The 27,572-nt window shown below is 46.5% G+C and overlaps 1 protein-coding gene across 4 annotated transcripts in view; it reads right to left on the bottom strand.

Moving 5' to 3' along the window:
* Window positions 1-27,572, bottom strand: part of pcca (propionyl-CoA carboxylase subunit alpha) — a 554,750-nt gene that overhangs the window by 68,542 nt on the left and 458,636 nt on the right. For 3 of the 4 annotated variants that reach the window (XM_085998401.1, XM_085998399.1, XM_085998402.1), the window contains one exon: window positions 826-903. The exons of the other annotated variant lie outside the window; for it this stretch is intronic. In XM_085998401.1, the coding sequence (XP_085854527.1) occupies window positions 826-903 (78 nt within the window). The remainder of the gene's footprint in view (window positions 1-825; window positions 904-27,572) is intronic. 4 annotated transcript variants of the gene reach the window in all.

Below are 27,572 nucleotides of genomic sequence, written 5' to 3' on the forward strand. Positions count from 1 at the left end.
ATCAGCGTTTTTATTTTAAAGAAGTTACATTTTACTTTCCTATGCCTCAAACAAGAATAGTTAATTACATGCCACTTGTGAGCAGCAATGTTCCCGCTAAGCCGAGCGGCGGTCCGGAGGTCCCGCGCAGGCCGCTCACCGGCTTTTCAATGGATGAAACTGCGCACGCGAAAAAATTTGAATGGGCCGCGCAGCCAGTTAAAGGGACCGTGCGACCAAAAAAAATTTAGCGGGAGCATTGGTGAGCAAGATTTTTGTTTTAAGTTCAAGGTTGGACCATAATATTCACTCAAAATACAGGAAACTTTGTGCTATCCGGAGGTGAACCATCCGACAAACTGGAGCCACCGGCAAAAATCAGGAGCCGTTTTTTATTCTTTTTGTTTGTTTTCTTTGCTTTTTTTTCCCCAGTCAAGCAGTGCAAGGTCTGTAGCTATAGCAACAGCTTTAGCTACAGACGCTTGCAGCCACAGCCGAGTGTTTAGAAGCTGTTGCTAAGCAACAGTGTTTGTTGTCAGATACGGTATCTTTCAACATTAACTCTGGAGTGTACGGCAGTTTTGAGGGAATGGCAGCAGCTCGGTCCCGTCGGTGCCGGATAGCACAAAGTTTCCTGTAGACGCACCTAATGATGGTCGTCATGTCTTTCTAAACAGTCTCCCATTCAAAGCAACACGTCAACCGTTAACTGAAAGATTCATGTTTGTAGTTAGCAGTAATTAGAGTAACAGGTATCTATATTCATTTCTCCAACTGGCCCCCCACCCCCCAAAAAAATCATTGACTTCTGTCGTTTTAATGAGTAATCAGCTCCAGTAAACCCACCTTTCCAGATTTCATTGCAGTCAAACTGTTCTGCATTTTCATCGCTTCGATTACACAGACCTCCTGACTTTCTGAAACCTGCACAGGTTGTTTAAATAAAAAAAACAGAATGCTTCATTAAAAACTGATGGTAAACGGCCAAAAGCCTCACATTTTATGGAAGGCCAGCATTCTCACTCTTCCAGAAAAAAACAGATGCAGGAAATGACTTGGAGAATTATACACCGAGAGAAAAATCATTACGCAAAATGAGCTCAATGGCATTGGACCACCTGAGACCCTTTTTCTTAATTAAATTTGGAAGTTGAACCAAGCAGAAAGGCCCCCACGCTCGATCCTTGCTCGGTGCTGTCTGTGTTAACTCTCAGCTGAGACAGTGGGTAGGGAGGAAACACTGACTAACGTTACCGCTTCTGTGACCTTCTCATGGAAAATGCAAGTGTTGCGTGGACACTGGGTGAGAACAGCATTTAGTGGGCCGCATATCCTGACGTCGCAAGTCCCGGCCAGAATGGAGATTATTGGGTCATTCCCCCGTCAATCGCACCTGGAGATCGCGCTGCTGTGAGTGACTGGGATCGATTTTACGCACAGAATTTGTATCTTGTGACTATCCTCCACTCACTGCATTTTGCTGGAGAAATAATCCTCCTGTACTCATAAGAACATAAGAATTAGGAGCAGAGGTTGGCCATTCAGCCCCTCGAGCCTGCTCCGCCATTCAATAAGATCATGGCTGATCTTCGACCTCAACTCCACTTTCCCGTCCGATCTCCATATCCCTTGATTCCCCTAGAGTCCAAAAATCTATCGATCTCGGCCTTGAATATACTCAATGACTGAGCCTCCACAGCCCTCTGGGGCAGAGAATTCCAAAGATTCCAATAATGAGTGAAGAAATTCCTCCTCATCTCAGTCCTAAATGGCTGTGGTGAACTCTTATCGTAGTTTGCTGATGGCCTCACTTGAGTAAGGTGCTGGAGTGCTGCTGGTGTCTGTGGAACTAGACCTCAGACTAAATAAGCCCTTTTTTCCCCCTCTTCCTAGCCAGCGGATAAGTTAGGCGGACCAGCTAACTCTACCCCTAATCAAACCTGGTATCCAAGATCAGCACCGCTGAGTGGATCTACTCTAAGTATACGCGTACGCTGACAGGCCGCAAGCAGAAATCCCGAACTTGCGAGGCATTTCAAAGGGAATACGACAGATTATTCAGGTTTGAGAGTACGCCGTCATTCACACCGCAATTTCAGGGTCAGTGATTTTATATACACATGGACTGGATCAAATATTAATTCATAGTCTGATTATTAGGTGTGAAAACGGTCAGGAAGTTCACTAACTAGTTTACATGCCTTCATAAACATCAGTCTAAGTTTGCAACCTGTTGCAAAACTTTAATTTTAATCATTTGGGCTTCTTCCTCAATTAATTTGATAAAATACTAAGGGGGAAAAATTCGGTATCGACCATTTTGGGGCGTTAACATCGCCTGGGCGCTAACTTTAGTGCCGGTGACTGTGAAATTCAGTTTCAGTGCCCCAAGAGGGAGGTGGAGTGTTAATTCAAGCGCTCCACTTTCTTCTTAGAGCGCTAACCCTGAATATCGCGTTCTGCAGCGCGACGCACTGGGCCACGTAGCGCTGCCGCATGGAAGGGCTCTTCCCCTCATTAAAGGGGAAGCACACAACGCTGCGGGGCCCTACCTGGACCACCGGGGAGTGGGGTGCCGTGCCAGCAGCCCGGCACACGAGACCCTGCGTTCAAAGACGCAACGGGCCGCGACAAGTCGGTCAGTCGATTTTTTTTTTTCCCCTCCCCCCTGCCCGCCACCTCCCCTTACCGCCCCGTGAGCCTCCTGCCACTCCGGGCCCGACCCCTGAATCGGTCGCCGTCATCGCCCGGAGCAGATTCAGGGGGTGAGAAAACGGGGCGCTGCGCACGGTGATGACATCGCCAGCGGAGCGGGCCGCTACCAGTTACCGCTGCCGCTAAACTCCCGCTGGATTTAGCGGGAGTCGCTAGCAGTGCCGTGCCTGGGCGAAAAATCGTTTGCGCCCCCCTGGAGGCGCTAAGGTACCCAATTTCTAGCCCTAAATTTTGATACATGAGTTACTTAAATACATAAACGTTTTAAAATCATTTTACCTTAAGCAGATGTCATTTAGTTTAGATATTGCTATACTTAGTAATCAGATTTTATAAGATAAACTACCTTTTTCACAAGTCTGTACCATGTGTTAAATAGGTCGAACACATTCCAACATTTATAGCCCCACAACTCAACACAACACAACACGCATTTTTAACTTGTGGGCGAAATAGTAACAAAACAAACGAAGCAAATTCCATAATATTAGCATAATAATGAGAATTTCTAGACTTAAAAAGCTTTTCCATCTTGGAAAATGATTGGAGTAGAATTTTTTAACTATTATTTCAAAACGTGCCCTGTTATTAAGCTGCTGGAGATTCGGGGATAGCAAAATATTCTGTCTCCTCTTGCATAGCTTAAATCTTTCACACATTAAAGTCACTTCCCCTTTTACCAGCATTGCTGGGTATAGGATCCCAAAACTAGCATTTCTTTTAAAATTCTACAGCGTCGCAAGCTGAATTCAAGGAGTTAGCACAGAGGAAATGTTGGTACGGTATCTAGATGGCTTTAGCATACCATACAGGTATAGTGTAGTGTTGAGAGCATAAGAATTAAGAGCAGGAGTCGGCCATTTGGTCCTTCGAGCCTGCTCCGCCATTCAATAAGACCATGGCTGATCTTCGACCTCAACTCCACTTTCCTGCACTATCCCCATATCCCTTGATTCCCAAAAATCTATCGACCTCTGTCTTGAATATACCCAATGACTGAGCCTCCACAGCCCTCTGGGGTAGAGAATTCCAAAGATTCACCACCCTCTGAGTGAAGACATTTCTCTTCATCTCAGTCCTAAATGGCCGACCCCTTATTCTGAGACTGTGACCCCTGGTTCTAGACTCTCCAGCCAGGGGAAACATCCTCCCTGCATCTACCCTGTCAAGCCCCTTAATAATTTTATATGTTTCAATGAGATCACCTCTCATTCTTCTAAACTCTAAGGAATATAGGCCCAGTCTACTCAATCTCTCCTCATAGGGCATAAGATGCTCCTTAACACCTATCTCTAGGAGCAATCTTTTGGTAACCTGTCCTAATATCTCCTTCTTTGGCTCGGTGCCAATTTTTGTCTGATAATCGCTCCTGTGAAGCGCCTTGGGGCATTTTACTACGTTAAAGGCGCTGTATGAATACAAGTTGTTGTTGTAAATAGGATTAACATAGGAACAGGAGTAGGCCATTCAATGAGATCACGGCTGATCTGTATCTTAACTCCGTCTACCCGCCTTGGTTCCGTAACCCTTAATACGTTTTACCTAACAAAAATCTATCAATCTCAGTTTTGAAATTTCCAATTGACCCCCAGCCTCAACAGCTTTTTTGGGGGGAGAGAGTTCCAGATTTCCACCACCCTTTGTGTGAAGAAGTGCTTCCTGACATCACCCCTGAACGGCCTGGCTCTAATTTTAAGGTGATGCCCCCCTTGTTCTGGACTCCCCCCACCAGAGGAAATAGTTTCTCTCTCTCTACACTATCAACTCCTTTAATCATCATGTGATGTCAAGTGGTATAACTTCTATGCCTTAACCGTTATTTTATTATATTGACCGCCTGGAGTTTTATAACGTAATCTGTGAATAGTGAAATGTACAGAGGTACACATTTAATAATACACCAACATAGAGTCATAACGGCACAGAAAGAAGCCATTCGGCCCATCGAGTCCGTGCCAGCTCTCTGTAGAGCAATCCAGTCAGTCCCATTCCACCGCTCTATCCCCGTAGCCCTGCAAGTTTATTTCCCTCAAGTGCCTATCCAGTCTCCCCTTGAAAACATCGAGTGTCTCCGCTTCCACCACTTCCGTCGGCAGCGAGTTCCAGGTCCTCACCACTCGCTGCGTAGAAAAGTTTTTCCTCACATCCCCCCTGTATCTCTTGCCCAAGACCTTAAATCTGTGTCCCCTAGTCCTTGTACCATCAACTAGTGGGAACAGCCTTTCCCCGTCTAGCCTATCCAAACCCGTCATAACCTTGTACACCTCGATCAAATCACCCCTCAACCTCCTTTGCTCTAATGAAAACAAATCCAGCTTCTCCAACCTGTCCTTGTAGCTAAGATCCCCCATCCCCGGAACCATTCTGTTAAATCTCCTCTGCACCCTCTCAAGGGCCTTCACATCCTTCCTAAAGTGTGGTGACCAGAACTGGACGCCATACTCCAGTTGTGGCCTTACCAGCGCTTTATAAAGGTTCAGCATAACTTCTCTACTTTTGTACTCAATACCTCTATTTATGAAGCCCAAGATCCCATATGCTTTGTTAACCACTCTCTCAATATGTCCCACCACCTTCAGGGACCTATGCACATTAACTCCCAGGTCCCTCTGTCCCTGCACACTCTTTAAAACTGTGCCATTAAGTGTATAAATGCAATTTGATTGCCGCAGAGTGCCTACGTAAATCTTCTAGAGGTTAAATGCTCACCTGCCAATCAACAATTGGCAAAACGCGGACCTCTACCCAGCTCTTAAAAGAAAGCCTTTCCTTCATCCTTCTCCTTTCAGCCTGCTCTCTCACTGGCAGAGCGGGATGGTTTGGGCTTTTTGCATCTGTTGACGTGTCACTCCTTGACTTGCTGGATGGGAAGGCAATTCAAGCAGAACTAGCAGGAAATGGTCTATTTTTTTTCTTCCCACCACCACTTCTGTTGAAGTAGATATTCCATCTGGTGGTCTGAACAAACACTGACTAAAGTCACCTGGGGGACTTGGATTGAAGTGACTGGCTGCCCGAGGCTTTTTGAAGCCACCCCACCGTCTGCCAATTGGCAAGTATTTTTCGGTTCATGCCACTCTTTCTAACTGGAAATTACTCATTTAAAAAAAACTGATTAAATCAGTCATAGCATCACATAGAATTTACAGCAGAGAGAGAGGCCATTCAGCCCAACTGGTCTGGGCCGGTGTTTCTGCTCCACACGAGCCTCCTCCCACCCCTCTTCATCTCACCCCATCAGCATATCCTTCAATTCCTTTCTCCCTCATGTGTTTATCCAGCTTCCCCTTAAATGCTTTTATGCTCTTCGCCTCAACCACTCCCTGTGGTAGCGAGTTCCACATTCTCACCACCCTCTGGGTAAGGACGTACAAAAATTAAAAAATATATATAAACAACCACCTGTCCAATACAGTCAATTATGCTCAGTGTGCAGTTGTGACTTTATTACAGCTTTTAACTGTATGCTAATAGGAACAGGAGGAGACCATTCAGCCCTTCGAGCCTGTTCCGTCTTTCCGTTAGATCACGGCTGATCTGTATCTTAACTCCATCTACCTGCCTTGGTTCTGTAACCCTTAATACCCTTACCTAACAAAAATCTCTTAATCTCAGTTTTGACATTATCAATTGACCCTCAGCCTCAACAGCTTTTTTTTTGGGGGGGGGGGGGGGGGAGGGAAGAGTTCCAGATTTCCACCACCCTTTGTGTGGAGAAGTGCTTCCTGACATCACCCCTGAAACATAGAAACATAGAAGGTAGGAGCAGGAGTAGGCCATTTGGCCCCTCGAGCCTGCTCCGCCATTTAATGAGATCATGGCTGATCATCCAAATTCAGTACCCTGTCCCTGCTTTCTCCCCATATCTCTTGATCCCTTAAGAAATATATCTAAATCCTTCTCGAATATATTTAATGAATTGGCCTCAACTGCCTTGTGTGGTAGAGAATTCCACAGGTTCACCACTCTCTGGGTGAAGAAATTTCTCCTCATCTCTGTCCTAAATGGCTTACCCCTTATCTTTAGACTGTGACCCCTGGTTCTGGACTCCCCCGCCATCGGGAACATCCTTCCAGCATCTAGTCTGTCCAGTCCTGTTAGAATTTTATAAGTTTCGATGAGATCCCCTCTCATTCTTCTAAACTCTAGCGAATATAAGCCTAATCGACCCAATCTCTCTGAACGGCCTGGCTCTAATTTTAAGGTTCTGCTGCCTTGTTCTGGACTTCCCTCCCCCCGCAACCCCTCCACCCCCCACCAGAGGAACTAGTTTCTCTCTCTCTCTCCAACTGATCAAATTCTCGAATGAAAAAAGTGCACAGGCATCGTAGCACATATAATTAGAACATTAACAGTGCTTCCTATTTAGGGCACATCTCAAAAACAATTTCATAACTCAGCTGAAGACTTAATGATTATGACAGGATCTCTTCAGTGTTACGCTTACAAAATGGTCACAAGTCCTAGAAGTCTTTCTGATAAACCCAATCACTGATGATGGATTTCCTTTCCTGCCTCTAATTGATGTAAAGTTTTGTCGATTGGAAACACATATCTTTCATCCAGTTTGCAGCGCCCTCTCCTTTTTGACACGAGGTCAAGGTTCACGAACGCATCAGATTATCAAACTGGCAACTCATTAGGCTGCGGGCTGCCCTGGACCAGAATGAGGTTCGCTGGAAGGAGGGGGTGAACCCGGCCCATTTACTCCACAGAGCTTGGCGTTTTAGGAGGTTTTGAATGTCACATAGCATTGCCACGTTTCTCAGACATCTCCAACTGATGATTAATTGTGAGTGATGGGAAATACAGCCAGCTGCTTGCCATGGCCTGCAACATTACTATAATGGATATAAGCTGCCAATTTTCCAGCTTTACTGGCAAGATTTCCCTGTGCAATTAAGGAAAGTTATAAATGATATGGAAATCTATCAAGGCCCATTTATTTTCACAGAGTGGTTCCTCTCCGGAGACTTTCATCTTAAAACTTTGGGGGCAGCACAATATGTAGATAAACTGATTTTAACTCTTTAGCCTGTGTAAGTCCATTAAGACGCTTGCCTGGTGTAACAATGCAGTGACTGTGGGATGGCCCAAGATGATTCAAAAGTCCATCCTTTAAGGCATCTGCTACATTTTCCATGGCGGTACTACCAAATGCCCTTTAATTATTCCCATGAATGAAACCTCATGCAGAACAAGGTGCTATAGTCACAAATAACAACAGAAAATGCTGGAAAAACTCAGCAGGCCAGGCAACATCCGTGGAGAGAGAAATAGAGTCAACGTTTCTGGTCGAAACCCTTCTACAGAACAAGGTGCTATAGTCACACTTGGGGGAAACACCGTCAGCAGAAACACTGGATGCAAAACTCGCAAAAAACTGAACAGCGCACTCAAGACTTTGCATTTCACCGCATAGGTCTACGGCGAAAGAAAGAAAGACTTGTATTTCTGCAGCGCCTTTCACGACCACCGGACGTCTTTACAGCCAATGAAGTACTTTTTGAAGTGCAGTCACTGCCGTAATGCAGGGAACGTACATGCTGTAACAATGCATTAGACTGACCTGCATCTAACAGAAACGTGGAAGAGGAAAAAGTTTCAAGAACTTCAGAAAGAGTCTCCCAAAATAATAATTACAAATGAATATCGAGATACTTTAGGTCACACTGACACTATTACTGAAACTTTACGACATACGCAGATGCCTGGAATTGTTCTAAACTGAAGAAGCAAAGTGCGACCATTCATGGCAAGGAATGCGACGGTTTTGGTTCTGATCTTTAGAGATGTGAAATGAGGATAATACATTTACTGGATGTGGCGTACAGTAACAGCTGTGGTTTTCCCACATGAGAGAGAGCGCGCTATCATGGGCTGTGATCTGTTTTTGAACAGATGGAAAAATACATTAGAGTTTCCCCCCCACCCCGCCACCCACCCCCCCGAACAAGCTATGTATCTGCTCGAGAAAAGCAAATTACAATGAGATTCAGTATCGTAAGGGACGGTTGCTAAATTGATTTTTTTTTTTTTTAATTGCATTCTTCCAGCAGTGGTTTTTGTTTTAACTGGGCTAAAAATGAAATGGAAAGCGAGGGGATTAGATTCGATTTTGTTTTTTATTCTCTTTCTGCAGCTCTTCCAGAAATGAGAGGACTGCAATGGAAATGGTGCCAGTGACATATGGCTTTCCGTGGTGCTAAACATTCATACAAAAGACAGGTTCATCAGTCATTTGTGTATCTGGATTAAAAAAAATTACCTCCTGATGGATGGTATTTAGAGTTTACCTGCTGCTACAACATTACCAAAGAAACACAGGTTTTTAAACCCACATGACATTAGAAACTGCAGACCGTGAAATACTTTTGCTTGCATGCTCATATCATGCATGCCAGGTAATGTGCAGTAATAAATAAGCTTATGAAATTCTCAGCTAAAACCCACAGCCGGGGTCAGATCTGCACAGGCCAATTAATGCAGAGCATCTGTTGTACGGGGGCTGTACGGGAAAACAATACGGAACAACTTTGGTAGTTTAAAAAAAACACACACACACACATTGATCGTGTTTCTTCTGAAAAGCAAATTATATCAATGAAGTAGAAAGCCCCTTAACTTCCTGCAGGTTTTTTTTTTTTTAAGAAGCATAAAGTCCTTCAGAGAACGCTCGGTAACGTCACATCTCCCCCTTTGTTCTGTCTTGCCCTGCAATTGTCTGCCAAATGTGACAGAAGGCACAAAGAGGGTCATGTAGGTCTGACGGCAGTATCACCTTCTGTTCTAGTGCAGCACAACACAAACAAGGGATCGGTACAAAAAATATATTTTATTCGAAAGAATCAGATCCCTTCAACCATTCCTGGAGATTTCTTAAGTCAGGGATGTCACTGAGGTTTTAAATGCCGGTGGTATTCCCCCTGGGGAAAAAACTATACTTAAACCGGAATTGGGCCCTTGCCAATTTTCAGCCTGCTGCAGTTTTGATTACTGGACTTCAACTTTTATTCCATGTTTGTGATAGTGCTGATAAGGAAAGAAAGTGACAGATTACAGTTAAAATTACATTTTTATCTCAGAGTCTCTTGGCTATTCTGTTACATTAGTGTCGGCCGTGGCTCAGCGGACAGCACTCTTGCCTCTGAGTCAGAAGGTAGTGGGTTCGAGTCCCACTCCAAAGGCTTGAGCACAGAATCCAGGCTGACACTCCCAGCGCAGTACTGAGAGAGCGCCGCACTGTCAGAGGGGCAGTACTGAGGGAGCGCCGCACTGTCGGAGGGGCAGTACTGAGGGAGCGCCGCACTGTCGGAGGGGCAGTACTGAGGGAGCGCCGCACTGTCCGAGGGGCGGTACTGAGGGAGCGCCGCACTGTCGGAGGGGCAGTACTGAGGGAGTGCTGCACTGTCGGAGATGCAGTACCGAGAGAGTGCTGCACTGTCGGAGGGGCAGTACTGAGGGAGCGTCGTGCTGTCGGAGGTGCAGTACTGAGAGAGTGCTGCACTGTCGGAGGGGCAGTACTGAGGGAGCGTCGTGCTGTCGAAGTGGCAGTACTGAGGAAGCGCCGCACTGTAGGAGGTGCTGCACTGTCGGAGGGGCAGTACTGAGGGAGCGCTGCATTGTCGGAGGTGCAGTACTGAGGTAGCGCTGCACTGTCGGAGGGGCAGTACTGAGGGAGCGCTGCATTGTCGGAGGTGCAGTACTGAGGTAGCGCCACACTGTCAGAGGGTCAGTACTGAGGGAGCACCGCACTGTCGGAGGGTCAGTACTGAGGGAGCGCCGCACTGTCAGAGGGTCAGTACTGAGGGAGCGTCGCACTGTCGGAGGGGTGGTACTGAGGGAGCACCGCACTGTCGGAGGGGCAGTACTGAGGGAGCACCGCACTGTCGGAGGGGCAGTACTGAGGGAGTGCTGCACTGTCGGAGATGCAGTACCGAGAGAGTGCTGCACTGTCGGAGGAGCAGTACTGAGGGAGCGTCATGCTGTCGAAGTGGCAGTACTGAGGAAGCGCCGCACTGTAGGAGGTGCTGCACTGTCGGAGGGGCAGTACTGAGGGAGCGCTGCATTGTCGGAGGTGCAGTACTGAGGGAGCGCTGCATTGTCAGAGGGGCAGTACTGAGGGAGCGCTGCACTGTCATAGGGGCAGTACTGAGGGAGCACCGCAGTGTCGGAGGGGCAGTACTGAGGGAGTGCTGCACTGTTGGAGGGTCAGTACTGAGGGAGCGCTGCATTGTCGGAGGGGCAGTACTGAGGGAATGCTGCACTGTCGGAGGGGCAGTACTGAGGGAGTGCTGCACTGTCGGAGGTGCCATCTTTCGGATGAGACGTTAAACTGAGGTGCTCTCTCAGGTGGGTGTAAAAGATCCTATGGCACTATTTTGAAGAGGAGCAGGGGAGCAATCCCTGGTGTCCTAATCAACATCACGAAAACAGATTATCTGGTCATTATCCCATTGCTGCTTGTGGGAGCTTGCTGTGCGCAAATTGGCTGCCGCGTTCACTACATTACAGCAATGACTACACTTCAAAAAGTACTTCATTGGCTGTAAAGCACTTTGGGACGTCCAGTGGTTGTGAAAGGCGCTATAGAAATGCAAGTTTTTCTATAGCTTAATTGGTTTGCGCATGTTTACAGATTTCTTTGTAGCTTTTAAATTTTTGCCAAACTCTTTCCCCGTCCTTCAAACTATTTTCATTTTGATTGTCTTGTGCTTTTCCCTCTGTTAAATCTTTTTGACCCCTGTGAGTTACATTGAATTTCCTTATCCATTCACCTTCTCTATTTTCTTTCTTTGACTACCTTTATGGCCCCTTTAATAGGCTCATTTGGCCACTCTTTTTAAAAACAGTTTTCTACCCTTGCTTCCTCCAAGTCCTTGGTGCAGAAGGAAGTAAACAACAACCACTTGCATTTATATAGCGCCTTTAACATAGTAAAACATCCCGAGGCGTTTTACAGGAGCGATTTTCAAACAAAATGTGGCATCGAGCCACGAGATATTAGGACAGGTGACCAAAAGCTGGGTCAAAGAGGTAGATATAAGGAGCGTCTTAAAGAGTGAGAGAGGTAGAGAGGCGGAGAGGTTTCGGGAGGGAATTCCAGAGCTTAGGGCCCAGGCAGCTGAAGGCACGGCCGCCAATGGTGGAGCGATGGAAATCGGGGATGCACAAAGACCAGAATTAGAGGAGCGCAGAGATTTCGGGGGGGGTTGTAGGGCTGGAGCAGATTACAGAGATAGGGAGGGGCTAGGCTATGCAGGGATTTGAAAACAAGGATGAGAATTTTAACATCGAGCGTTGCAAAAGAATAGTAAACAGAAACAATTTATTTTAAAACATACAAGCTATAAATCCTTGTGACTCCAATTTATTAAAGCACATTATTTCCTGTTCAGCGTTAGAGTTTATAACTAGCGGTTCCAACACACAGATCAAACATAGTGCTGTTCACTGTGGAGGCCGGGGAACTTTCTCCAAGAGCTTCGGCACAAAAACAGGCTCGTCAATTGACACTTTTTTTGTTTCGCACAAATGTGATATTTGACAGATTCAAATTATTGTACAGTGGATCAGTTTAGACCTCACTTCAACCAACTAGAGGTCGTGAGGGGTGAAAATAGACATAGGCGGCGGAGGGGCGGTAGAGGCGCCAAACAGGCGGAATCTCACGGGCACCCATTAAAGGCCCCGCCTGATATTCGCCTCCATTAGGATTGGACGTATTCCTGGAGGTCTCATCACATGACCTCCAGCCTCTAACCGTCCCGCCCCCACGCTCCCGCCATTGGTCGCCCAACACATCTACCCTCGCGGTGCCCTGCCTTCCCCAGGGCCAATTGGAAAGCCAACAGACTCTTCATTACCCGATTGGATGACTCTTGATGAACAGCCTTTTTTCGCCATGTCTAATATTTTTTTGTAACTAATAAAACAAAAGTGTTCAAAGAAAGTTTTTTTTTAAAAACCACAATTTTTTAATGCCCATCTGATTTTTCTCCCGGGTTTTGCTGGCAGCAGTGGTCTGGAGATTCATCTTTAATTACAGGAGCAAGGATGTCTTGCTGCAGTTGTACAGGGCCTTGGTGAGGCCACACCTTGAGTATTGTGTGCAGTTTTGGTCACCTTATCTGAGGAAGGACGTTCTTGCCATGGAGGGAGTGCAGCGAAGATTCACCAGGCTGATACCTGGGATGGCAGGAATGACGTATGAGGAGAGATTGGGTTGATTGGGCTTATATTCGCTAGAGTTCAGAAGAATGAGAGGGGATCTCATTGAAACTTATAAAATTCTAACAGGACTAGACAGACTAGATGCAGGAAAGATGTTCCCAATGGCGGGGGAGTCCAGATCCAGGGGTCACAGTCTAAGGATAAGGGGTAAGCCATTTAGGACAGAGATGAGGAGGAATTTCTTCACCCAGAGAGTGGTGAACCTGTGGAATTCTCTACCACAGAAGGCAGTTGAGGCCAATTCATTAAATATATTCAAGAAGAAGGAGTTAGAAATATTTCTTAAGGCTAAAGGGATCAAGGGATATGGGGAGAAAGCAGGGACCGGGTACTGACTTTGGATGATCAGCCATGATCTCATTGAATGGCGGAGCAGGCTCGAGGGGCCGAATGGCCGACTCCTGCTCCTATCTTCTATGTTTCTACCCCAGGGCAATCCGGGAGGGTTGGCAACTCTAGGGGTCACAGTCTCGGGATAAGGGGTCGGCCATTTAGGACTGAGATGAGGAGGAATTTCTTCACTGAGCGAGTGGTGGGAGGACTTGTAAAAATCAACATTTCATTGTGCAGTACACACGTCTGCTGCATATATGACAAATAAAATTGAATTGAATTGAATTGGTGAATCTTTGGAATTCTCTACCCCAGAGGGCTGTGGAGGCTCAGTCATTGAGTATATTCAAGGCTGAGTTCGATAAATTTTTGGATACTAAAGGAATTCAGGGATATGGGGATCGGGCAGGAAAGTGGGGTTGATCTAGAAGTTCAGCCATGATCTTATTGAATGGCGGAGCAGACTCGAGGAACTGTATGGCCCACTCCTGCTCCTAATTCTTATGGCCTTATTAGGTTCCACTGACCTCAACAGAACTGAAAATGAGTCGTTCTACAGAGTTCTGTAGAAGGGTTTCGACCCGAAACGTTGACTCTATTTCTCTCTCCACGGATATTGCCTGGCCTGCTGAGTTTTTCCAGCATTTTCTGTTGTTATTTTGAAAATGAGTCGTGTTGCATAACGGGCAGCAAGTGCGAGTCCGTCTGTTTTGCATCTACCCCCCCCCCCCCCCCACCCAATCCAATTTCGCCGCCCCATGCACCATAAACTTCAATGCCACCTGGGATGTAGTTTCATCATCTCGCAATCTGCTTTATTCCAGGTACACGGTAAACGCGCGCAACACAAAGAGCATTCAGCAGACCGATTCAGGACAGAAATTGGTAGAGGACAGAGAGGAAAGCTACCTCGCTACACATGCCGGCTCCCTTCGCAGCAAGGCTACGAAACTCAGTCGGAAGATGAGGCATCATTTTCATATCACTCAGAATAACGCACCAACAGAGAAACTCTGCACAGATTTAGCAGTTGTGCTGTAAAGGAGCGCGACACCTAATACGACTCATTCTGGCCCGGCCTTAAAATCATCCCCTTCTGGTCTGCGACCAACAGTTGTAATCAAACAATGTGCTGGACCTTCCTCTAAAGCCTGAACTCTTGACCTGTTTCGGGGCATTTTTCAGTTGACAATACTAATGATCCAAATGTGAGATGACTGGCTGACACTCTGCTACATACGGCACATCAGTGTGTTTTAATGAAATGGAAAGGTTTAAATCCCCCCAACTATATTCTAATGAGCCGAGACAGATTTAACCCCTTCACTGACAGAATCGCTCCGTGGCCTCGCTCCCTCCCTATCTCTGTAACCTCCTCCAGCCCTACAACCCTCCGAGATCTCTCCGCGCCTCCAATTCTGGCCTCTTGCGCATCCCCAGTTTTATTTGCTCCTCCATTGGTGGCCGTGCCTTCAGCTGCCTGGGCCCTAAGCTCTGGAATTCCCTCCCTAAACCTCTCTTTCCTCCTTTAAGACAATCCTTAAAAAACAACTCTTTGACCAAGCTTTTGGTGACCTGTCCTAATATCTTATGTGGCTCGGTGTCAAATTTTGTCTGATAATCCCACCTGTGAAGCACCTTGGCACCTTTTACTACGTTAAAGGTGCTGTGTAAATGCAAGTTGTTGTTGTAGACAGGTCTGAATTAAAATGAATGCATCCAATTACTAAATATGTTAGACTGGATTTCCTCAGAATGATTAACATAGTAGGATATATTATTCTAAAGATCAGGAAGAATGCACGGTCTACTGACTGCCATGCAACAGGCATGAATTCCTCTTGTGGGCAAGGAGTAATATCCACCAACTTACCAGATTTATCACACACTGCAACGTTTGGTTCGATTACATTGCCGGTAAAATAACGGCGAGTTTAACGTGTAAATAACCCGGCAAATTGCGGCAAGGAAGAGATTCCCTGTGAGTTGCGAGTCGCCACAAGTTGCTGGACGATTCGCGTTGCTCCGCCATTAGCCTCACGAAAATGGGAGCTCGCCCTCAACCCTTCCGTGAATGTTGCTGCTTTTGCGCCGTAAAGACAAGTTAAACCCACCGCAGAAAGTTGGCCCCCGTCCTTCACCGGGGTCCCAGAGGCCCCGTTGCCTTCGCTGCGCCGTTATCGGCTCACACGCCCAGCAATTTGAAGGCGTAAAGTGAATTGCAACTGAAGGGTGAGGAATAAAATCCAACTCTCGGCGCTCACCGCGAGGTGCCCAGCTCCAGCAATTTCTGGGCCCTTCTGTTTGACTAGGCCACGTGCAAGGCTTCTTCCCAGCCCCTTCTAATTTACTTGCAAGTCAAAAAATACTGAAGCAATAAAGACAGATCCAACATTGCCTACTGGTGCAGTGAGCGCTGATTCGCAGAATTCCTTCAAGCGAGAGCTAGAGCTGGACCTGTTTCTGGCTGGGGCGGAGGTCACCTCGTACAATGTCAATCAGGGCTAGAGCGGCCCTCCTGGACTAGTTTTTGATTGCCTAATGTGTCCCACATTACAATAGTGACAACACTTACAAGAAGTCCCTCATTGGCTGTAAATTGCTTTTGGGTGTCCTGAGGCGCTATATAAATGCAAGTCTTTCTTTCTAACTTCATTTATTATCTGGATTTTTGCCTCTCCCAGGATATTACATGGTTTATGGGTGGGAGGAAAGTGTATATATTGTGATACACAAGGTATCGCAACTATGGGACAGGCTGGATGGAGCAGAGGGTCTTTTCCTGTCCATCATTTTTTGTATGTTCTATTTAGAACTAAACCATCCATTTAGATTTCTTAAAATATTCATTCTCGGGATGTGGGCGTCGCTGGCAAGGCCGGCATTTATTGCCCATCCCTAGTTGCCTTTGAGAAGGTGGTGGTGAGCCACCTTCTTGAACCGCTGCAGTCCGTGCAGTGAAGGTGCTCCCACAGTGCTGTTAGGGAGGGAGTTCCAGGATTTTGACCCAGTGACGATGAAGGAACGGCCGATATATTTCCAAGTCAGGATGGTGTGTGACTTGGAGGGGAACTGGGAGGTGGTGGTGTTCCCATGCGCCTGCTGCCCTTGTCCTTCTAGGTGGTAGCGGTCGTGGGTTTGGGAGGTGCTGTCGAAGAAGCCTTGGCGAGTTGCTGCAGTGCATCTTGTAGATGGCACACACTGCAGCCACGGTGCGCCGGTGGTGGAGGGGGTGGATGAGAAAGCAGGAAGCGAGATTGGATTTACAGATGTTTTATTTTTCTCACGAGTGTGATCGACCTGCGGAACAGCATTCCGACAGTGGTAGTGAGGGCTGAGCACTTGCAGTCCCTCAAAAAGGTCTTTGATGCATTTTTGGAAAACCAAGAGAAGGAAGATAAGATTTGGGGTCAGGTTAGGGACTACTGCGTATGTCTAATTTCCTTTGAGAGGAATATTTGACAAATGTTTCCTGAATTAGCAACCAGTCTGTTTTTTTTAATGCCTATTAGAGGAGGTCGCGGAGGGAAAGATAGGGACATGGGGTGAATGAGGCAAGTGCAAATGGGTCAAGTTGTTTCTGGACGTTCTGAGTATATTTCAGTGCTATCAAAATTGTCTTTCTCAGATGTTTGTTGAGCCTTCTAAAGTCCATTGGAAGGAAAAAAAGCTTCTCTCAGCCTTTCAATGAATTTAAGAATGTAGGAGCCAGAAGAGAAAATTCAGCGGACTATACAAAGGGCTGGATCTTGCTGGAACAGTAACGGTGTGTTAATGACGTGCGCTGTTATTAATGTGCAAATCAGCCAGTAAGTTCAGGGGATGAGGAGATATGGCGTGAATTGCGAATCTCCAGAACTTGTTGGTCAATTTACGTCGCTCATCTGTTTGCTTTTCACAAACGGTATCTCGCCCTCAGCCTCCCCCTTATTTTTTAAAATTTGCTGGATTTGCACATTAATTGCCCATTAAACTCACCGCAGAAAGTTAGGGCTCATAATTAACAGGGTAAGTACCCTTTTTAATGGCGTGGTAATTGTTAATGCAATGCCAAACAACCTCTCTGGCCCAGACCCCAGAAATTGAACAATTTAAACTGTTCAATCTCATTCCTGCAGATAGTAAATTGTTGTTAGAGATTTTAAAAATGTCAAATTTTTAATTTTTACATTTTAGTCTTACTTTTCCTTTCTGTCTCTTTTTTTCTCCCTCTTAATCCAATCTTTCTTTCCCTCTCTTTATTTCTTTCTCTACCTGATTTGACTCTAATTCACCCGATCTCTCCGGCGTTCCTCTGTTTCTTTCTCAATCCTTAAATCTCATGGGTTAAGGAGACAGGCTGTTGGTCCCGTCGTTCACCGAGGTCCCAGATGCCCCGCTGCCCTCGCCGCCCCGTTATCAGCTCGCGCTCCCAGCGAGTGCAAAACATTTTCGAGCTGAAGGGTGCGGGAAAAAGTCTAACCAACGGGGAGCGCCACGAGACGCCCCACTCCAGCAAGATCTGGGCCAATGTCTTTGGAAGGAATGAACTTGAGGGTTTGAATGGCCTTTTCTTGTTGCATGCTTTCTTGCTTAGAAGTGGTTCAAACTATATTACAATTGAAAGTGATAAGTGGTGTGAAACCATCACATTTCATGCTAGTTGAGGCTGTTAGTGCACCCATACTCCTTCACATGAATTAGCCTTGCTCTGTCTTCACTACAGCTAATGATATGGACTGGTTTCACTTGTGCTGAGCAAAGTGGGTAAACCCTGCCTCCATTAGAATGAAATTCCCAATCTGCAGGGATAATGGAAGAGCCGCTGATAATACACCAAGGCTTTCGATAAGGTCCCGCATAAGAGATTAGCGTGTAAAATTAAGGCATATGGGATTGGGGGCAAGGTATTGACTTAGATAGAGAACTGGTTGGCAGACAGAAAGCAAAGAGTTGGAATAAACGGCTCTTTTTCCGAGTGGCAGGCAGTGACTAGTGGGGTACCGCAGGGATCGGTCCTTGGACTCCAGCTATTCACAATATGTATTAATGATCTGGACGAGGGAACTAGATGTAATATCTCCAAGTTTGCAGACGACACAAAGCTGGGTGGGCGTGTGTGCTGTGAGGAGGATGTCGAGAAACTCCAGTATGATTTGGACAGGTTGGGTGATTGGGCAGAAGCATGCCAGATGCAATATAACGTGGATAAATGTGAGGTTATCCACTTTGGTGGCAAAAACAGGAAGGCAGATTATTATCTGAATGGCAATAGATTGGGAGAAGGGGAAGTGCAACGAGACCTGGGCGTCCTTGTGCACCAGTCGCTGAAAGTAAGCATGCAGGTGCAGCAGGCGGTTAAGAAGGCAAATGGTATGTTGGCCTTCATAGCAAGAGGGTTTGAGTACAGGAACAAGGATGTCTTGCTACAGTTGTACAGGGCCTTGGTGAGACCACATCTTGAGTATTGTGTTCAGTTTTGGTCGCCTTATCTGAGGAAGGATGTTCTTGCCATGGAAGGAGTGCAGCAAAGATTCACCAGACTGATACCTGGGATGGCAGGAATGACGTATGAGGGGAGATTGGGTCGATTGGGCTTATATTCGCTAGAGTTCAGAAGAATGAGAGGGGATCTCATTGAAACTTATAAAATTCTAACAGGACTAGACAGACTAGATGCAGGAAGGATGTTCCCGATGGTCGGGGAGTCCAGAACCAGAAGTCACAGTCTAAGGATAAGGGGTAAGCCATTTAGGACAGAGATGAGGAGGAATTTCTTCACCCAGAGAGTGGTGAACCTGTGGAATTCTCTACCACAGAAGGCAGTAGAGGCCAATTCATTAAATATATTCAAGAAGGAGTTGGATATATTTCTTAAGGCTAAAGGGATCAAGGGATATGGGGAGAAGGCAGGGACAGGGTACTGAATTTGGATGATCAGCCATGATCTCATTGAATGGCAGAGCAGGCTCGAGGGGCCGAATGGCCTACTCCTGCTCCTATCTTCTATGTTTCTATGTTTCTATTCAGAAGACAGAGGTAAAGAGTCGTAACAACATCCTAGAGTGTGCTGGCCCACTTTATTCCCTGGAGTTTAGATGAATGAGAGGCGATTTCATTGAAATGTATAAAATTCTTAAGGGTCTTGACAGGGTGGATGCTGGGAGGATGTTTCCCCTGGCTGGGGAGTCTAGAACCAGGGGTCACAGTCTCAGAATAAGGGGTCGGCCATTTAGGACTGAGATGAGGAGAAATTTCTTCACTCGGAGGGTGGTGAATCTTTGGAATTCTCTACCCCAGAGGGCTGTGAATGCTCAGTCGTTGAGTATATTCAAGGCTGTGATAGATAGATTTTTAGATATTAAGGGAATCGAGGGATGGAGATCGGGCAGGAAAGTGGAGTTGAGTTCGAAGATCAGCCATGATTTTATCGAATGGCGGAGCAGGTTTGAAGGGCCGAATGGCCGACTTCTGCTCCTATTTCTTATGTTGAACCACTACCTGTACCACAATGCAGGGCAACTGCACCTTTCACAAGCATTCGTACAGAAAGTGGTACGGCTGAATGTGGTTTTATTACAACCCATGCTGCCTTGCACAAACAGTCCTTTACTTTGGTTCAGACTATAAGATATGCGTTCTGTGATACACTCCCAGCTTATCAATATACAGTATAGAAAATTTAAACAAAAATTATACAGCTACAGACTACACCAGGAAAATTGTAATCAAATTCTGGCGGGACCTAGGAACCAGAATTAACAACTTGCATTTATATTAGGTTTACATAGGATATACGGCACAGAAACAGGCCATTCGGCCCAACCAGTCCATGCCGGCCTTTACGATCCGCTCGAGCCTCCTCCTGTCTTTTCTCATCTAAATCTATCAGCATAACCCTCGATTCTCATCTGCTTATCTAGCCTCCCCATTAATAGTGACATTAATGTAGAAAAACATCCCGACCCAACATAGAGTCATAACGGCACAGAAGGAGGCCATTCAGCCCATCGAGTCCGTGCCGGCTCTCTGTAGAGCAATCAGTCAGTCCCATTCCCCCGCTCTATCCCCGTAGCCCTGCAAGTTTATTTCCCTCAAGTGCCTATCCAGTCTCCCCTTAAAAACATTGAGTGTCTCCGCTTCCAGCACTTCCGTCAGCAGTGAGCTCCAGGTCCTCACCACTCGCTGCGTTAAAAAGTTTTTCTTCACATCCCCCTGTATCTCTTGCCCAAAGCCTTAAATCTGTGTCCCCTAGTCCTTGTACCATCAACTAGTGGGAACAGCCTTTCCCCGTCTAGCCTATCCAAACCCGTTATAATCTTGTACACCTCTATCAAATCACCCCTCAACCTCCTTTGCTCTAATGAAAACAAATCCAGCTTCTCCAACCTGTCCTTGTAGCTAAGATCCCCCATCCCCGGAACCATTCTGGTAAATCTCCTCTGCACCCTCTCAAGGGCCTTCACATCCTTCCTAAAGTGTGGTGACCAGAACTGGACATGTTGTCAGATGTTTGTTGGGAAAGGGTATTAAGGGTTACGGAACCAAGGCGGGTAGCTGGAGGTAAGATACAGATCATCCATGACCTTAACTGAATGGAGGAACAGGCTCGAGGGGCTGAATGGCCTCCTCCCGTTCACATGTTCTAGATTGTTTCGGTTGCTCCAGTGGAACGACATACGCACGGCTATTATTTTAACTGAAGTAAGTCCATTATTTATAGCGGGTTAATTTACTACAGTGTCATGTTTCCTGGCTTCTGCTTGTAGACTTTTCACATGACCACTGAGCAATTTTTTTTCTGAAGGAAACAGCCAACTGTACAGCATTGAAATGCCTAGCCAAATGGCAAGGTTCCTTCCCCCACCACCACCCCAAAGAAAATGATAAAACGCAGGAAGACAGAACATTTATTATAGACTAGCAGCCCCCTATTCATCCAAAGCCGAGCAGCTGTACAGTGTGAAGTGGGTTCCTCTGATGGACAGGCACAATGAGTACTCGAAGGCACTTGGCTCCACCACTTACTTTAACACAGATAGCTGACACTGACTTGAGGCTCAATCTTAATTCAAGAGGTTGATGGTAAAAAGGAAGGAATTAACTAAATCCTTTTCAACTGCTCCAACGTGTTTTTGTAATTAAAGCCGCACAATTAACACTGGCAACGAGCGCAGGTCACCGTGGCACAGATTATGTTCAATGCTCAAAGCTTCCAGCATAAAAACAGCTGCAGGAAGAAAAAGAGCACATCCTTTATCAACTTGGCCTCGCTCCCAGCCTGGTCCTTGTGGAACGCTGAATTTTGCTTCACACATTTTGTGCTCTTCTGCTAACCTCACTTTGCACAAAAGGTATCCTATAGATTTCGCCGTCCTCTCAAAATTGAAGTTAAATTGGGTTGTGTACTAAGGGAACTACAAATCATGCAAATATCATTTTCCTTGTCAAAGCACTCGTGTGCATTGATGTTCTTCCAGTTAGATTTGTACAGCAGCGATGGGCACTGTGACCAATCCAACATTTCATTTTAGCCTCAGTACTTGCACATTTGCCCCTAATACAAAAGGGGATTTTATTTTTTTTACATCGCTTCACTGTGGGCTGTGTAAGAATGTTCAGTTCTAATGACTGTTTTATAACTAGACAATGCTGCATTTTAGAAATTGCTTTGCTTTGTAGCTAAACAAAAAATAAAATTACATTAACATTTCACCATAAGATCCTTTTGCAAATATTAAATTTCACTGAACCGCTAAAAAATATAATGACTTCATCTGATAATTGCTGTGTTTATAATTGCCGGTGTAAATTCTTTACAACAACCATCTATGAGTACAAACCTGTTAACTGTGCTTCCAAAACAACACATAATCTGTCATAACTGAATGCTCAGTGGAATCTGAAAGCTACTGAACTGTCGAGACTATGGAAGTACCACACCAAGGCAACTGGTCAAGGGTGTATAATATAAGAAATAGGAGCAGGAGTCGGCCAGTCGGCCCTTCGAGCCTGCCACGCCATTCAATAAGATCATGCTGATCTTCTACCTCATCTCCACCTTCACGCCCAATCCCCATATCCCTTGATTCCCTTAGTATCCAAAAATCTATCGATCTCTGTCTTGAATATACTCAACGACTGAGCCTCCACAGCCCTCTGGGGTAGAGAATTCCAAAGATTCACCACCCTCTGAGTGAAGAAATTTCACCTCATCTCAGTCCTCAATGTTGTTTTGGAAGCACAGTTAACGCGGGATATCAAGTTAGGTGTCAGCCGCGAAACACTTATTTCTGATTTGATATTCCGCCTCAAGCCAGCGTTGAAACACAATCTGCATGACTCTGTGCAGCTTCAAACTCCACTTCTTCAACCCAAAGCTCTTTCTAAGGATTGTGCTCTTGTATTCAGTTCAGAGAAGGTTCGCGAGGTTGATTCCGGAGATGAAGGGGTTGTCTTATGAAGAAAGGTTGAGCAGGTTGGGCCTATACTCCTTGGAGTTTAGAAGAATGAGAGGTGATTTTATTGAAACATATAAGATTCTGAGGGGGCTTGACAGGGTAGATGCTGAGAGGATGTTTCCCCTCGTGGGGGAATCTAGAACTCGGGGGCATAGTTTCAGAATAAGGGGGAACACTTTTAAATCAGAAATGAGGAGGAATTTCTTCTCTTAAAGGGTCGTGAGTCTTTGGAATTCTCTTCCCCAGAGAGCTGTGGAGGCGGAGTCATTGAGTATATTTAAGGTGGAGATAGACAGATTTTTGAACGATAAGGGAGTCAAGGGTTATGGGGAGCGGGCAGGGAAGTGGAGTTGAGGCCAAGATCAGATCAGCCATGATCTTATTGAATGGCGGAGCAGGCTCGAGGGGTCAAATGACCGACTCCTGCTCCGACGTCTTATGTTCTTATGTATGAAGCCAGATGCACTGATCGAATGTCGCAATTTTGCTCCTGGTGCATTGCCCTCTTGTAACAAATTGGTGCAGTGAAGTTACCTGGAAGAGACAGATTCATACTGCGACAGATGGGCACTGATTATAGTATAGAAACCCCCTTTAAAAAAAAGGTAAGAAAGAAAGGAAGGCTTGCATTTATATAGCGCCTTTCACGACCACCGGACGTCTCAAAGCGCTTTACAACCAATGAAGTACTTTTGAAGTGGAGTCACTGTTGTAATGTGGGAAACGCGGCAGCCAATTTGCGCACAGCAAGATCCCACAAACAGCAATGTGATAATGACCGGATAATCTGTTTTAGTGATGTTGGTTGAGGGATAAATATTGGCCCCAGGACACCAGGGATAACTCCCCTGCTCCTCTTCGAAATAGTGCCATGGGATCTTTTACATCCACCTGAGAGAGCAGACGGGGCCTCGGTTTAATGTCTCATCCGAAAGATGGCACCTCCGACAGTGCGGCACTCCCTCAGTTCTGCACTGGGAGTGTCAGCCTAGCTTTATGCGCTCAAGTCCATGGAGTGGGACTTGAACCCACAACTTTCTGACTCAGAGGCGAGGGTGCGACCCATTGAGCCACTAGCTGACGCTAGAGCTTTTAAAGTTTAAAAAATCCAATGCTGGTGGCTCATTGTAGCACCGCTGTAGGGCTGACTATCTTGTCAGCTCTCTTCATTCATGAGAGTCGGAAGGACAGCTCTCGCCACACGTGTGTTCAAATATCCACATATGGAGCTCTGCTCTCCCCAACTTCAGGACAAGAGCCAGCAGTGAAAACGCGACGCCTCCCCTTGCATGGCTGCGATAATAGAGGCTGATGCTGCGACCCTTGATGAGTTTTGAAAAGTGACACTGGTGCACTCCTTCTCATCTCTATCGCTCATTTCACAGCCAAGGCTATTTGTCAGATTTGCTGGGACTGCAATATGGTGCTTCAACACCCGCTCCCCCCTCACCCTACACTTCAATTCGCCCTCCAGCTAATCAAAACAATTCGAGTACTATGATGGCAGCATTTGCTCAGCATTCATCGCGCAGAATGAAAGTGCTGAATTAAACTACAAGGCCTTTAGCTGGGCAAGAGAACGAAAGAGCAAGTGGGAGTTATTGGTGCCGTGCGCGTGGTTTTTGTCCTCATCACTGGAGAGGGTTGAAGGCATGGCTGCAATGTTCTGCTGGATATCAGTTCAATTTCTATAAACTATCTTGTTCAAACTACACTTTTCCTCTGCTTGTAGTTTGCTAGAGGCTATCAGCTGTGGCTCAGTGGGCAGCACCCTCGCCTCTGAGTCAGAAGGTTGTGGGTTCGAGCCCCACTCGAGACTTGAGCACAAAATCTAGGCTGGCACTCCAGTGCAGTGCTGAGGGAGTGCTGCACTGTTGGAGGCGCCGTCTTTTGGATGAGATCTTAAACCGAGGTCCCGTCTGCTCTCTCAGGTGACGTAAAAGATCCCACAGCACTATTTCGAAGAAGAGCAGGGGAGTTCTCCCCGGTGTCCTGAGCCAATATTTATCCCTCAACCAACATAACAAAAACAGATTATCTGGTCATTATCACGTTGCTGTTTGTGGGAGCTTGCTGTGCGCAAATTGGCTGCCGCGTTTCCTACATTACAACAGTGACTACACTTCAAAAAGTACTTAATTGGCTGTAAAGCGCTTTGAGACGTCTGGTGGTCGTGAAAGGCGCTATAGAAATGCAAGTCTTTCTTTATTAAATCCCCCCCACTGTCCTATTTATCCTCTCTCTCAGTATATATGGGTGCCAGCACAGAACAGGTGAAGGCAGTCCTGTTTGCACAGCCTCCTCCTGCCCCAGAATTCATAGCCATGGCTGCAAAGCAGACGACCCGACTATGGAATCTGCTGCTGCATCCACCCGCAGTCTTCTCCTCGGGAAGCTTCCTCTACAACCCTCGGCGAGCCCCTTCCACCACAACAGCACAGTGTGGATTGGGGTTATTCTCCATCAAATCATTGTTGCTGTCCTCGTAACTACCCAGTACAATGCAGCTGCGGGACAGCTTCAGGGACCTGCAGGTTTCCTGTAGCCTCCTGTTTCACCCACTCCTCTGTTAGTCAACTATCTGCCTATACGGTTTTTATTTAATTCATGGGATGTGGGCGTCGCTGGCAAGGCCAGCATTTATTGCCCATCCCTAATTGCCCTTGAGTGACTCGCCTGGCCATTTCAGAGGGCAGTTAAGAGTCAACCACGTTGCTGTGGGTCTGGAGTCACATATAGGCCAGACCGGGTAAGGACGGCAGATTTCCTTCCCTAAAAGGGACATTAGTGAACCAGATGGGTTTTTCCTGACAATCCGGTAGTTTCATGGTCACCATTACCGATACCAGCTTTTTATTCCAGATTTATTTAACTGAATTTAAATTCTCCAGTTGCCATGGTGGGATTTGAACTGGATCATTAGTCCAGGCCTCTGGATTACTAGTCCAGTAACATTACCGCTATGCAACCTTGAATTCTGGATCATGTCCTCTGAAATGCACTGCCTTAAAGGAGATTCAATAGTAACTTTCAAAAGGGGAATTGGTGCATTCTCATCCTTGTTTTCAAATCCCTCTATGGCCTCGCCCCTCCCTATCTCTGTTACCTCCTTCAGCTCTACAACGCTCCTAGATCTCTGCGCCCCTCCAATTCTGGCCTCTTGTGCATCGCTGATCTTAATCGCTCCACTATTGGTGGCCGTGCCTTCTGCCGCCTGGGCTCCGAGCTCTGGAATTCCCTCCCTAAACCTCTCCGCCTCTCTCTCCTCCTTTAAGACATTCCTTAAAACCGACCTCTTCGACCAAGCTTTTGGTCACCTGTCCTAATATCTCCTTGGGTGGCCATGTCACAAATTTTGTTTGATAAGCACCTTGGGACATTTTACTATGTTAAAGGCGCTATATAAATGCAAGTTGTTGTTGCCTGAGCTCCAAAGCAGTCCCATGTCTGGCTAGCTAAGTTAATAAGTGATTTTTACCACTCCTAAGGGGGAATTTTGCCAGCCCTGGGGAGGCGGGACTGCTGGGGAAATGGCAGAAACTGGGAGCGGGTACTGAACTCGCTCCCAACCCGCCTCTGTGTCGTCTTTCCGGGAGGTGGGTTCCCGACTCGCGCAGGGACCCGTCTCCTCGAGGCGGGAAGGGGATTACAGCCACTTAACTGCCTGTTAACAGGTTTACCCCCATTTTACCAACACAAGTGTGGGTTTCCCAATGTCGGGAAACCCCACCAGGGTCAGCGAACAGTGGGTCTGCGGGGGTGAGAGGGGTCAAAAAGTGCGCTGTGGAGGTGAGTGATGGGCGCAAGTGTGGAGAGGTGAGTGAAAAGTGTTAGAAAAAGTTTCCTTACCTTTGTTTCTTCCTGCAGGCTTCAACCCTTGGGGATCCGGAGGCTCCTCATCTCCACGGCAGAGATGACAGAATGGCTGCTACATTCTCCGATGCAACAGCCATCTGATTTCTGCTCAGGAAAGAGGTTTGGTGAGTCTTGAGTACAAGGAGTCACCAAAGAACAGAGAATGTCAGTGTTTGACAGCTTCTCAAAGCTGTCAAACGATGACAATTCATCTGTCAAAAATTTTTGACAGATGAAACGTCATATGCTGATGTTCTCTGTAACCGGCTTTCCCTTAATTGGCTTGCCTCTTAACAAGGTCAATCAAGGAAAAATAGCGTGGGTTGGCCGAACGTCGTTGGGGGCGGGACTGAAACCCGACAACCAGCAGTCCCGCCCCCAACGCGCTCCCATTGATAAAATCCAGCCCCTAGTGTCAGCCGTGGCTCGGTGGGCAGCACTCTCGCCTGAGTCAGAAGGTCGTGGGTTCAAGTCCCACACCAGGGACCCGAGCACCAAATCCAGGCTGACACTTCAGTGTGGTACTGAGGTGCCGTCCTTCAGATGAGACGTTAAACCGAGGCCCCGTCTGCTCTCTCAGGTAGATGTAAAAGATCCCATGGCACCATTTTGAAGAAGAGCAGGCAAGTTCTCCCCGATGTCCTGGGGCCAATATTTATCCCTCAATAAACATCACTAAAACAGATTATCTGGTCATTATCACATTGGTGTTTGTGGGAGCTTGCTGTGCACAATTTTGGCTGCTGTGTTACCTACATTACAACAGTGACAACACTTCAAAAAAGTACTTCATTGGCTGTAAAACGCTGTAAAGGGACGTCCTGAGGATGTGAAAGGCACTATATAAATGCAAGTTCCTTTCTGACTCGTCTATCGTTACCTGTTTTCTCCTTCTTGAACAGATTGCTACGTTCAATTCTCGGGCACAATTTCCATACTCAAGGATGCTTGAAAGATTATGGTCTGAACCGCTATTAAATCCCCCCTGATTTCCCATAACTTTCTATGATTCTGTCC

The sequence above is a fragment of the Somniosus microcephalus genome, chromosome 10 (assembly GCF_052327205.1).
Source record: "Somniosus microcephalus isolate GS21.2 chromosome 10, FLI_Smic_1.0, whole genome shotgun sequence".
In the NCBI taxonomy this organism is placed as follows: domain Eukaryota; kingdom Metazoa; phylum Chordata; class Chondrichthyes; order Squaliformes; family Somniosidae; genus Somniosus; species Somniosus microcephalus.